Source organism: Staurois parvus, unplaced genomic scaffold, assembly GCF_062004578.1.
Source record: "Staurois parvus isolate SC_StPar_1 unplaced genomic scaffold, SC_StPar_1.0 ptg000022l, whole genome shotgun sequence".
In the NCBI taxonomy this organism is placed as follows: domain Eukaryota; kingdom Metazoa; phylum Chordata; class Amphibia; order Anura; family Ranidae; genus Staurois; species Staurois parvus.
In genome coordinates, this window is record NW_028317818.1 from 556,242 (window position 1) to 570,727 (window position 14,486).

General features: G+C 38.9%; 1 protein-coding gene across 1 annotated transcript in view; it reads right to left on the minus strand.

Moving 5' to 3' along the window:
* ARPC1B (actin related protein 2/3 complex subunit 1B) overlaps positions 1-14,486 on the minus strand; it is an 88,760-nt gene that overhangs the window by 47,804 nt on the left and 26,470 nt on the right. Inside the window, exons 5-6 of the mRNA XM_089691443.1 lie at positions 14,257-14,364; positions 6,826-7,032 (exon numbers count right to left, since the gene is read on the minus strand). Coding sequence (XP_089547569.1) covers positions 6,826-7,032; positions 14,257-14,364 — 315 coding nt within the window. The remainder of the gene's footprint in view (positions 1-6,825; positions 7,033-14,256; positions 14,365-14,486) is intronic.

Consider the following 14,486-nt stretch of genomic DNA (forward strand, 5'->3'; position numbering starts at 1 on the left):
AGATCTTGTGGCTGCATTAGTTATCTTTTTTAGGCTTTTACCCCTCTGTTTTTACCTGGTGATCTGAGATCTGGCCAGTAACACATCTCCTGTATTAGAGAGCCCCCACTCTGGAAGAAGGAGCACAGGGTACAGCATTGCTAATTGGGGGAGAGGGGAGTGTTAGATGTAGTAGCAGATTTAGATACATTAACAAACTGAAGCCAAACTCCAACATTACACTGCAGTTACACAAGCAGTTACTGAACAGTTTTTTCTATCCTTTGGGGATAAAGGTTTTACATGCATAAATAAAAGCCGATCATTGTAAGCATCCCTATCATTGGTAAATGGTTTGTCTCAACACTCTAAACTGATACATTTGCAGGAGAGCTTGTTCTGCTTATAAACAAAAGACTTACTGGCCAGACCAGGTGAAAATAATGGAAAGAAAGTCTAAAAAAGAAAGCTAATGCAGCCATCACATCTAAGAATTGGTGAGCTGAAATAAAATAAATATTTGCTTTTGGGTTTAATGCCACTTTAAAAATATACAATCTGAATGGAAGCATAACAGTCTAAAGTAGTTCTTTTTGAACTTAAAGATGAATTCCAGGCATAGTATATTTCTGCAGCTTGGACCAATGTAACTATGTATATACCATACATATCCAATCCCCCTGGAAGATGGAAATCACTATAAACACCGCTACTCTAATGATCTTCACTTGCTTCCAGGTCTCATGCTGAGCAGCTAGCCTGATGTATTGTAAACACAGGAGGTTGACTGCTCAGCATGGGCGCCATTCAGAGATTGCATTTGCTGAATGAATGCAAAGATTTCTGTGATTGGAGGACATAGAGAGTGTGACAGTGTGACATCAGCTGAGAGAAACTGAAACAGAAGGAAATATGGGGTTTGCGACGGCTGACTGTCTACTAATTCTTACTGTCTGGCTGACTTTGGCTTTATCACCTTGAATCACTAGATAAGAGTGCAAAGTAGGAGTCCAATTCTGTTCCAGGTCAGATACTTAATATATTGCTGCCAATGGTTCAGTATAACAACCACAGAACTAGAATTTTGTTCTAGAGAGATCAGCTATAGCAAACAATATTTGCTCAGTAGAGATTTCCTTTCAGTCCTGCTACAAAGATGATGGCACAGCAAGATGAGGCACAGCACGATGATATATTCAAAATTTGAACATAACATTGCTGTGAGCATTAGAAATATTTGTAACAAATGATTCTGGAGACTATTCTGTTAACATATTCTTAAATCATTTAATTTCCTCTAATATATAACGTATACTGTAAACAACACAGTAAGTATGTTTTATCATATTATTTTCATCTGAACTTAAAGTTAACTTTTCAGGAAGTAAAAGTTAATTTCTCAGGAAGAGTTTTTTTTTCATATCCTCTTCTTCCAGCCCAAGCAGTGCCTAATAAACAGAGGTTTAGACCAGTATTAGTACCAGCATTGGAACTGCTTGGGCAGCATTGCATATAAAAAATGTCCAGGGGTCACCCGGCAGTTACATGATGCCCCTGGTTTCTCCTGAGCGTGGAAGAGACTTTTAAAGGAGACAGGCATACATTCTACCTTGAAAATATTAATTGCTCACAAAGTGCTCTTCAACACAATGAACCACTTAACACCTATGAGTAATCCTCTTTGTACCATTCTCCCCTTCTGCAAACTCCAGATTGACAGTAGTCTTTTGAATATAGCAACCTCTTCCCAAATACATCCACCAATCAGTAGAAAGCCAGATAATGTTTTAAAAGTCTTTAAAGATACTGCTTTCCATAGAAAATAAAAACAAGATAACTCCCTCTCGCTTGCACTTATTACATAAATAACCCATTTTCATTTGTCTTGCCTCATCCTCAATTAAGAGGTTCCTGAGATGAACATTGAAGGAACTTGGTTCTCTCCAAATTGTGTTCAAATCCATAACCTTCCTGTATCTTCTGATGAGGGATAAGTTTGGACTCAAAGCAATGACAATAGACTTCAGGATGCAGATGTTCTTGATCGGATAAGGACAGCGCAACGCTCAGGTAGATCAGAATAGCGTCAATCTACTCCAATTTCCATTGGTCCATACATTACTGAATAATTACCATACATACTTCAGATTTGTCCAATTACATTGATGATTGAAATATGTCCAGTAATTTAGCAAATTCTCCCCATATCATCCAATTACGCAACAGTGTGATTATTCATAACCCTTCCCTTATGGCAGACAGGACAGCCATATGTACTAGGTTAGAGAAGACCTTCATGACTCTAACCCACTCAAGTGGAAAGTACCTAAGATGGCATCAGGCATTGTTCCAGCCAGCATGATAACTCCACTTTTTGGAGTAAACAAGTCCCTTCCAAGCCAGACATATCTAGACATATCCCACTGCCATATACATAACTGCCTATATAAAGAATATATGTGTAATATACAGTATATATATATATATATATATATACATACAAACATATACAGTGCCTTGAAAAAGTATTCATACCCCTTGAAATTTTCCACATTTTGTCATGTTACAACCAAAAATGTAAATGTATTTTATTGGGATTTTATGTGATAGACCAACACAAAGTGGCACATAATTGTGAAGTAAAAGGAAAATGATAAATGGTTTTCAAACTTTTTAACAAATAAATATCTGAAAAGTGTGGCATACATTTGTATTCAGCCCCCCTGAGTCAATACTTTGTAGAACCATCTTTCACTGCAATTACAGCTGCAAGTCTTTTTGGAGAGGTCTCTACCAGCTTTGCACATCTAGAGAGTGAAAGTTTTGCTCATTCTTGTTTGCAAAATAGCTCAAGCTCTGTCAGATTGGATGGAGAGCATCTGTGAACAGCAATTTTCAAGTCTTGCCACAGATTCTCAATTGGATTTAGATCTGGACTTTGACCGAACCACTTCAACAAATGAATATGCTTTGATCTAAACCATTCCATTGTAGCTCTGGTTGTATGCTTAGGGTTGTTGTCCTGCTGGAAGGTGAACCTCCGCCCCAGTCTCAAGTCTTTTGCAGACTCTAACAGGTTTTCTTCTAAGATTGCCATGTATTTGGCTCTATCCATCTTCCCATCAACTTTAACCTGCTTCCCTGTCCCTGCCGAAAAAAAGCATCCCTACAACATGATGCTGCCACCACGTTTCACAGAGGGGACGGTGTGTTCAGGGTGATGTGCAGTGTTAGTTTTCCGCCACACATAATGCTTTGCTTATAGGCCAAAAAGTTCAATTTTAGTCTCATCTGACCAGAGCACCTTCTTCCACATGTTTGCTGTGTCCCCCACATAGCTTCTCGCAAACTGCAAATGGGACTTTGTGTGGCTTTCTTTCAACAATGGCTCTCTTCTTGCCACTCTTCCATAAAGGCCAGATTTGTGGAGTGCATGACTAATAGTTGTCCTGTGGACAGATTCTCCCACCTGAGCTGTGGATCTTTGCAGCTCCTCCAGCGTTACCATGGGCCTCTTGGCTGCTTCTCTGATTAATGCTCTCTTTGCCCGGCCTGTCAGTTTAGGTGGACGGCCGTGTCTTGGTAGGTTTGCAGTTGTACCATACTCTTTCCATTTTTGGATGATGGATTGAACAGTGCTCCATGAGATGTTCAAAGCTTGAGATATTTTTTTGTAGCCTAACCCTGCTATAAACTTCTTGACAACTTTATCCCTGACCTGTCTGGTGTGTCCCTTGGCTTTCATGATGCTGTTTGTTCATTAATGTTCTCTAACAAACCTCTAAAGGCTTCACTGAAAAGCTGTATTTATACTGAGATTAAATTACACACAGGTGGACTCTATTTACTTAATAAGGTGACTTCTGAAGGAAATTGGTTCCACTAGATTTTAGTTAGGGGTATCAGAGTAAAAGGGGCTGAATACAAATGTACGCCACACTTTTCAGATATTTATTTGTAAAAAGTTTTGAAAACCATTTTTCCTTCCACTTCACAATTATGTACCACTTTGTGTTGGTCTATCACATAAAATCCCAGTAAAATACATTTACATTTTTGGTTGTAACATGACAAAATGTGGAAAATTTCCAGGGGTATGAATACTTTTTCAAGGCACTATATATATATATATATATATATATATATATATATATATATATATAGTATATATATATATATATATATACACTGCTCAAAAAAATTAAAGGAACACTTTTAAATCAGAGTATAGCATCATGCCAGTTAAACTTCTGGGATATTGATCTGGTCAGTTAAGTAGCAGAGGGGGTTGTTAATCAGTTTCAGCTGCTTTGGTGTTAATGAAATTAACAACAGGTGCACTAGATGGGCAATAATGAGCTGACCCCCAAAACAAGAATGGTTTTACAGGTGGAGGCCACTGACATTTTTTTTCCCTACTCATCTTTTCTGACTCTACAGAAGTTGCACAGGCAGTCAAACTCCTCCAGGATGGCACATCAATACGTGCCATTGCCAGAAGGTTTTCTGTGTCTCCAAGCTCAGTCTCAAGAGCATGGCAGTCACTCTAGGAGAGCTGGACAGGGTCATAAGATGTCCTTAACCCATCAGCAGGACCAGTATCTGCTCCTTTGTGCAAGGAGCATCAGGATGAGCACTGCCAGAGCCCTACAAAATTACCTCCAGCAGGCCACTGGTGTGAATATCTCTGACCAAACAATCAGAAAACAGGTGACGTAGTGACGCACTTCTGGCGTGGAGGCCATCTTGGTACACCTTTGTACACCCATGCATATTGATTACATCCGAAAGCATGAGGTTGGAGCTGTGACTACTACAATTTGATGTGAGTGCGCAATCTTTTGTTACTGTCCTATTACTGGCAATAAACATATTACACTATGGAAGCATGTGTTTTATGTTTCAAATGAGATGTTGGCGCTGCATTTGATCTTTCCTGGAGAGGAGCCATTATTGGAGTGCTGACCCCTTGAGGGAGATTTGTGTGCGGTGGGAGCAGATCTTTGGAGTGACAGCAGACTTGGAGAATCTGAGAGAGGGATCCTATTAAGCGCTTTGACCCGCAAGGGTCGAAGTTTTAAGGTGAGAGGCTTATCTAGCCGGTGGTCGGATTGTCTTCTGTCAACAACCAAATCCACTTTCACACAAATATCAGCACGAGTGTTATCGTTTTTCATCTGAGTGTTGTCATCCATATTTATTGGACTTTATGAGTACAGAATAGACAATTTTGTTTTTTATTTGAATTTTTTATTTTTATTATTTTCTGTGTGCGGTGCACTGAATTTGTTTACATGTATGCACATTGATCTTGTTCATTGTTTTTCACTGAGTTGGGGTATATATAGATATATGTGTGTTTCTTCATTTATGTATATTTATATGTATACTTTAATAGGCACTATTATTTGGAGTGTTGTATATATTCTGCATCTTAAGCAGCTGGAAGTATCAATTATTATCAGTCACCATCACTGTTAGTTTGTTATAGTTTTGTTCACATTTATTAGTGTCACTAGATGAAGTTTTTTGCATGATTTCACTAACGTTGGCACTGAACCAGTCAATTTGATTTTAATATATTTTTTTTCACCTATTGATACACAATTTGTCACCTTTATATTTTTGTGGATATATGCACTTATGTATAATGTTTAGTGTGAGTAGCGCTACATTCCTCCATGTATATCTCTAGTGGGCCTTGTGCTCACTGCCTGGCACCATAAAGCTCGATTGGCATTTGCCGTTGAACACCATAATTGGCAGGTCTGCCACTGGCGTCCTGTGCTTTTCACAGATGAGAAAGTTCTCTCTGAGCACGTCACAGATATGAAAGGGTCTGGAGAAGCAACGGAGAATGTTATGCTGCCTTTAACATCGTTCATCACGACCATTTTGGTGGTGGGTCAGTGATGGTCTGGGGAGGCATATCCATGGAGGGACGCACAATAGCCATGACTGCCATTAGGTATCGGGATGAAATCTTTGGACCCATTGTCAGACCCTATGCTGGTGCAGTGGGTCCTCGGTTCCTCCTGGTGCACGACAATGCCCAGCCTTATGTGGTGAGAGTATGCAGGCAGTTCCTGGAGGTTGAAGGAAGTGATACCATCGAATGGCGCCCACACTCACCTGACCTAAATCCAATAGAACACCTCTGGGATATCATGTTTTGTTCCATCCTACGCCGCTATGTTGCACCTCAGACTGTCCAGGAGCACAGTGATGCCCTGGTCCAGATCTGGGAGGAAATACCCCAGGACACCATCCATCGTCTCATTAGGAGCATGCCCCAACGTTGTCAGGCATGCATACAAACATGTGGGGGCCATACAAACTACTGAGTAGCATTTTGAGTTGCTGCAATGAAATTTCAGCAAAATGATGCCTGCTGCATCATTTTTTGTTTGATTTTCGGGGTGTCTTTGAATTCAGTCCTCTGTAGGTTGATAATTTTCATTTACATCAAACGATGAGGCATCCTATATATATAATGTTGAATAATAATTATTGGTAGTATAGTGAAACACTCTTTTTTAGCACTCTATAACGCTTCAAAGATATAAAGATTGGTAAATTCCAATTATCTACTTGAAAGTATTATTTTAGTCTGTATGTACTTAGCACTTACTTAGTTATACTTATGCATGTTAATTCCATACATCACAGAAATCACATTATTATGAGGCTGTCAAGTGTGTCAAGCCTATGGTCATCAGAAACTGATAAGGGGTCTCCAGATCCCCTATACAAGCCACACCAACTTTCAGTGATTCTGGTCAAATGGGGGGGCATACACCATAAAGGTTCTTGCTAAAGAATGGAAGGCCAGTAATTATGTCTTACTTCATCTTCTTTGTGGCATCAACAACACATACGGTGCTGTCATGGCTGACCCAGGCCATGTGGTCTCCACTGTGAGAGAAGGAGACACTGTGCACCCATCCGCAGCTGCTACTTGATTCAAACATCATCTCACCAAATGGCATTTTAGATCCCCAAGGGGTAGGTGCAGGGCGGTCCTCCATTTCTTTAATATAGGATGAGAAGATCCTGTTGAATACATGTTTTTTTACATTATTGTTACCACTGTCATGCTTATTACTTACAGATTTCAAGCGTTAAATTAACTATAGCAGAATGAAGTTAGGTTAACAGCAAGCTGCGACAGAAGCATGGAAAAATAAGGTTGGGTTACAAGCTGTACTATACTTCAAACAAATTAGCTGCAGTTTGTTACAATAAGCCTGAAAAAATAAAACTAATCAAAAATAACATTTCTGTAACATTTTGCGATTTTGTTTTAATGGATTGGAGTTAATGGAAAAGGCAAAATTAGGGCGATGTTTAATGGTGTAATAAGTTTTGAATAGCTCCTAAAGTTTACAGATGTTCCTTTCAACTACCCTGAACCTATTTATGTGTCAAAAATACAATAGATCCTCATTAGCCTTATTACATAATGTTTTTTTTTTCACAGAAAGAATAATAGTGAAAAAGTGAAAAAGTGTGTGTGTGTGTGATTAACCCATCAATTCCAAGTATAAATAAAACTTTTGTGTCCTGACCAAATTATGAAATTTTGGTATTAAATAGTTTATTCAGCAATAACTTTTTGAGTGATCGTATGCCAAAATGATCTTTTGTTCATATACTCAGCCTTCATTTAGTACTTTTTTTAATACTCTGAATATATTTTTTTTAAAAGGCATGAATATAGACAAAATTGCAGTTTTACTTTGTTGAATTCAAAATTATATTATATACTATAATTAATGCTATTATTTATACTTTTATTACAGGTACTTATATACAGTGCCTTGAAAAAGTATTCATACCCCTTGAAATTTGGTTGTCATGTTACAACCAAAAACGTAAATGTATTTTTTGGGGATTTTATGTGATAGACCAACACAAAGTGGTACATAATTGTGAAGTGGAAAGAAAATGATAAATGGTTTTCAAAACTTTTTACAAATAAATATCTGAAAAGTGTGGCGTACATTTGTATTCAGCCCCCTTTACTCTGATACCCCTAACTAAAATCTAGTGGAACCAATTTACTTCAGAAGTCACCTAATTAGTAAATAGAGTCCACCTGTGTATAATTTAATCTCAGTATAAATACAGCTGTTTGTGAAGCCTTCAGAGGTTTGTTAGAGAACATTACTGAACAAACAGCATCATGAAGGCCAAGGAACACACCAGACAGGTCAGGGATAATGTTGTGACGAAGTTTAAAGCAGGGTTAATCTATAAATATGTATCCCAAGCTTTGAACATCTCATGGAGCACTGTTCAATCCATCATCCAAAAATGGAAAGAGTATGATACAACTGCAAACCTACCAAGACATGGCCATCCACCTAAACTGACAGGCCGGGCAAAGAGAGCATTAATCAGAGAAACAGCCAAGAGGCCCATGGCAACGCTGGAGGAGCTGCAAAGATCCACAGCTCAGGTGGGAGAATCTGTCCACAGGACAACTATTAGTTGTGCACTCCACAAATCTGGCCTTTATGGAAGAGTGGCAAGAAGAGAGCCATTGTTGAAAGAAAGCCACACGAAGTCCCGTTTGCAGTTTGCACGAAGCCATGTGGGAGACAGAGCAAACGTGTAAGAAGGGGCTCTGGTCAGATGAGACTAAAATTTTTGGCCTATAAGCAAAGTGCTGTGTGTGGTGGAAAACTAACACTGCACATCACCCTGAGCACACCATCCCCACCTTTAAACATGGTGGTGGTAGCATCATGTTGTGGGGATGTTTTTTTTCAGCAGGGACAGGGAAGCTGGTTAGAGTTGATGGGAAGATGGATGGAACCAAATACAGGGCAATCTTAGAAGAAAACCTGTTAGAGTCTGCAAAAGACTTGAGACTGGGGCGGAGGTTCTCCTTCCAGTAGGACAACGACCCTAAACATACAGCCAGAGCTACAATGGAATGGTTTAGATCAAAGCATATTCATGTGTTGGAGTGGTCCAGTCAAAGTCCAGACCTAAATCCAATTGAGAATCTGTGGCAAGACTTGAAAATCGTTGTTCACAGATGCTCTCCATCCATTCTGACAGAGCTTGAGCTATTTTGCAAAGAAGAATGGGCAAAAATTTCATTCTCTAGATGTGCAAAGCTGCTGGAGACCTCTCCAAAAAGACTCGCAGCTGTAATTGCAGCAAAAGGTGGTTCTACAAAGTATTGACTCAGGGGGGCTGAATACAAATGTACGCCACACTTTTCAGATATTCATTTGTAAAAAATTTTGAAAAACATTTATAAATTTCCTTTTACTTCACAATTATGTGCCACTTTGTGTTGGTCTATCACAGTGGTCGGCAAGCCGCGGCTCTTTACACACGCTAATGCGGCTCTTCTGTGTGCCGGGCGCCCGCTCCCCTCCCTCCTCTCGGGCGGCCGCCCCAAAAGTCAGGACCTTTTAATCCGGCCTGCGGATGTGGCTGTCAGGATGTGTGTAGGCGGGGCAGCGTGACGAGCGTGAGGGGAGATAGGCTCCTCTCACAGTCCGCCCTGAAGACCGGAACGGCGCGGGAAAACGGCGAGAGGAACGCGCGGAGCAAAGGTAAGTGAATTGACACAGGGGGGACTTGGGGACTTAATATGGGGAATTAATTACTATAGGGGGGATGAATTACTATATGGGGGATGAATTACTATATGGGGGATTAATTACTATATGGGGGATGAATTACTATATGGGGGATGAATTACTATATGGGGGATGAATTACTATGGGGGATGAATTACTATATGGGGGATGAATTACTATAGGGGGGGTGAATTACTATATGGGGGATGAATTACTATGGGGGATGAATTACTATATGGGGGATGAATTACTATATGGGGGATAAATTACTATATGGGGGATGAATTACTATGGGGGATGAATTACTATGGGGGATGAATTACTATATGGGGGATGAATTACTATATGGGGGATGAATTACTATGGGGGATGAATTACTATGGGGGATGAATTACTATATGGGGGATGAATTACTATGGGGGATGAATTACTATATGGGGGATGAATTACTATGGGGGATGAATTACTATGGGGGATGAATTACTATAGGGGGGATGAATTACTATAGGGGGGATGAATTACTATATGGGGGATGAATTACTATAGGGGGGATGAATTACTATATGGGGGATGAATTACTATGGGGGATGAATTACTATATGGGGGATGAATTACTATATGGGGGATGAATTACTATATGGGTGATGAATTACTATGGGGGATGAATTACTATATGGGGGATGAATTACTATATGGGGGATGAATTACTATATGGGGGATGAATTACTATGGGGGATGAATTACTATAAAAACTTATTGAAACTAAAAACAGTGTACCATCCTATGTATTTTCAGTTTTAAAAATGTGGCTCTCAAAATAAATTTCAATTGTGGTTTTGGCGAGATTTGGCTCAGTTGAAAAAAAAGGTTGCCCACCACTGGTCTATCACATAAAATCCCAATAAAATACATTGACATTTTTGTTTGTAACATGACAAAATGTGGAAACTTTCAAAGGGTATGAATACATTTCAAGGCACTGTAGAGTTGAAAAAGAGAGCTTGGTGCATAACAGGAGTTTTTGTAGTGTTCAAAAACATTCACATCAATCCCTGCCCACAAGGAGCTTACAATCTAAGGTCCCTAACTCACATTCCTACAAATTAGTGCCAATTTAGACAGGAGTCAGTAACCTACCAACAAGTCTTCTGAGTGTGGGAGGAAACCAGTGTACCTAGAGTAAACCCACACAGGCACAGGAAGAGCATGCAAAATCCAGGCCTAAATATTTTCTCCTATTTATCCTGAGCACAGGATATATGGAGTTTTTGCTACATGCCTGTTTTATTAATAAGCAAGCATATATTTGGGATTTATAGATTGGCCATTTTCTAGTAAAATGTCTGTAATTCACCAACTGGCCTGGTTCAACGTTATTGTACAAAATAGTCGAAAAGATAAGACTGTTTAGGTCTAAAAAATAAGCAACGCATATAGTATACTGTAACTACACTAATACCTAGTTAAAAAAACAAAAACATTTGAAAGTGTACAATGCCTTTAAGTACTTGAGAGTCACAAGTTTGGAAAGCTGTAAATGAGTATAGGAAAAGTGTAATTCGTTATCCCTATGCCTGTTCCGGTTCTGATGCTAAGACAAGCCAAGGAACTAGCACATTCCAAGCACAGTTCAGTATTGGTAATCTCCATAACATCTAATTTTGCATACATAAATAATCACTAAGATTTCTTATTGCTGATGTTTATCATTTCATATGACCTTCTTTTAGTTGAGCTGAACTGCCTAGGTGAGGCTGTTTCCACAAAATAAAGAACACCCAAACTAAAGAGGAGGTGTTAAAGAAAATCCAGTAGATGGCAGATTGAAAGATTAACAAAATTAACAAGCTAAGAAAGCAGTTAAGCAAAGGATAGATCCCATGAAGTCGCACATCTATGCAGACACACTGGTATTGAACTGAATAGCCGTTGAGTCACACTTCCAACGTGTTTCACTCTGCCTCTTGCAGCTTAATCATGAATGAAGAACCTTGAAGTCATAGCCTGGTGGGAGCCCAGGCTGAGACTGCCATTCATTTCAATACCAATGGGTCTACATAAATGTGCAACTTCATGGTATCCATCCTTTGCTCAGTTGTTTGGAGCTGAGACAAGCTCCTTCCCTGGCCTGCACTCACAGTGGTGGACACAGCATTGCTTTTCCTTGTAGACTGAGCGGCACACATTTATCCATTATCGGTTCAAGATAAAAAAAAAGCCAACATGATTTGGGGGGTCACAAAATTCCCCTTAATCAAAATATGATACAAATAAAGAAAAAAATACATATGTAAATATATATATATATATATATATATATATATATACACAGTGAAAGAAATAAGTATTTGCTCCCCTGCTGATTTTGAATGTTTGCCCACTCACAAAAGAAATGATCAGTCTAAAAATCGAATGGTAGGTGTATTGTAACACTGAGAGACAGAATAGCAACAAAAAATTCAAAAGAAGTGCATGTCTAACAAATTATGCACTGATTTGCATGTTCATGAGGGATATAATATTTGATCCCCTATCATTCAGCAGGATTTCTGGCTACCAGGTGTCTTTCATACAGGTAACAAGCTGAGATTAGAAGCAGTCTCTTAAAGGGAGTGCTGCTAATCCATTTCTTCCATTACTGCTATAATGATATTTTTTTCTTCATTGAATTTAACAATTTTTTTGTGAATTTCATGCACTGCTTTTAAATTGGAATATTTTTTTTCTAGTAGCACTGCTAAATATCAAGAATCTTATGTACAATGTTTTAATACCTTGGTGGAAATTGTGAAATGTTGGCATTAATATTGAAAATATGAGTGATCATGCAAAAAAACTGTCTTTTATTTAAGGAAAGTGATCATATGACACCATTTATTAGCACATACAGTTGTTTGGCTCTTTTTGAAATCACAATGATAACAGAAATCACGCAAATGGCCCTCATCTTAAGTTTACATACCCTGGAATTTTATGGCCTTGGTACAGACACACAAGGTGACACACACAGGTTGAAATGTCAATTAAAGGTTAATTTCCCACATCACATAAATTGCAATTAGTGTCTGTGTATAAATAGTCAACGAGTTTGTTAGCTCTCACATGGATGCATTGAGCAGGATATTGAGCCATGGGGAGTAGAAAGGAACAGTCAAAAGACCTGTACAACAAAGTAATGGAACATTTTAAAAGATGGAAAAGGATATAAAAAGATATCCAAAGCCTTGAATATTTCAGTCAGTACTGTTCAACCACTAATTAAGAAGTGGAAAATTCAGGGATCTCTTAATACCAAGCCAAGGTCAGATAGACCAAGAAAGATTGTAGCCACAACTACCAAACGAATTGTCTGGGAAATAAATAAAAACCCACAGGTAACCTCAGAACAAATACAGGCTGCTCTTGAAAAAGACGTTGTGGTTATTTCAAAGAGCACAATCCAATACTTAAACAAAAGTGAGCTGCATGGTTGAGTTGCCAGAAAGTAGCCTTTACTGTGCCAATGCCACAAAAAAGCCCTTTTACAATATGCCCAACTGCACCTTGACACACCTCACAGCTTCTGGAACACTGTAATCTGGAGTGACAAGACCAAAATAGAGCTTTATAGTCACAACCATAAGTGCTATGTTTGGAGAGGGGTCAACAAGGCCTATAGAGGCAAGAATACCATCCCCACTGTGAAACATGGTGGTAGCTCACTGATGTTTTGGGGGTGTTTGAGCTCTAAAAGCACAGGGAATCTTGTGAAAATTGATGGCAAGATGAATGCAGCGTGTTATAAAAAAGTACTGGCATACAATTTACATAATTCTGCATGAAAGCTGCATGTAGGGCGCACTTGGACTTTCCAGCACAACAATGACCCTAAGCACAATGCCAAGTTGATCCTCCAGTGGTTAGGGCAGAAAAATATGAGGGTTCTGCAGGGGCCATCACAGTCTCCTGACCTTATAATCATTAGGCCACTCTGGGAAGATCTCAAACATTCGGTTCATGCAAGAGGACCAAAGACTTTGCATGACCTGGAGGTATTTTGACAATACAAATGGGCAGCTATACCACCTGCACAAATTTGGGAACTCATAGATGACTATTTCAAAAGACTGCACTCTGTCATTGATGCTAAAGGGGGCAATACACAGTATCAAGAACTAAGGGTATGCAGACTTTTGAACAGGGGTCATGTAATTTGTTTACTTGTTGCCATGTTTTGTTTTATGATTGTGCCATTCTGTTATGACCTACAGTTGAATATGAATCCCATAAGAAATAAAGGAAATGTGTTTTGTCTTCTCACTAATGTTTTCTTTAAAATGGTACATACTGTATATTACTAAATCTCCAAGGGTATGCAAACATTTGAGCACAACTGTATCTGTGCAATCTTACTAAGATTTTCCCATTTCCACTAATCAAAAAAGAAGAAGGAAGATGATGGCAATGGTAGGAGGAGTACTGTCATCAATATAAGAGGTAATAAATGTCTGCATGTATTGATTGCAAATCACGCATGCACATAATCTGAAAATAAATGAGGCTACTTCCTCTTCAGGTAACATTTAGTGGATAATTTTAACCTTTAGGAAAAATGGTAATATTCCATAAAAATTAGCTAGTAGGTATCTGGATGAATTCTATTTAAGCACTATAGACACAACAATTGTCAGCTTACCTGCTTTTGAAGTCACTTGAACCTGCTGCCAGTAGGACATTGTTTGGATGCCAATCCAAGCTAAGGACAGTAGATCTTATGGGTTTCTTGATGTGTTTGCACACCCACCTGTAACAATTAAGTTACAGCACAGAAACATTATTGTCATGGTCTATTATGAACTAAAGCATTTTTCTTCAGTGAGCAGTGGAAAAAATATCTATTGTATGATAGTGGGAAATAGTTCTGGA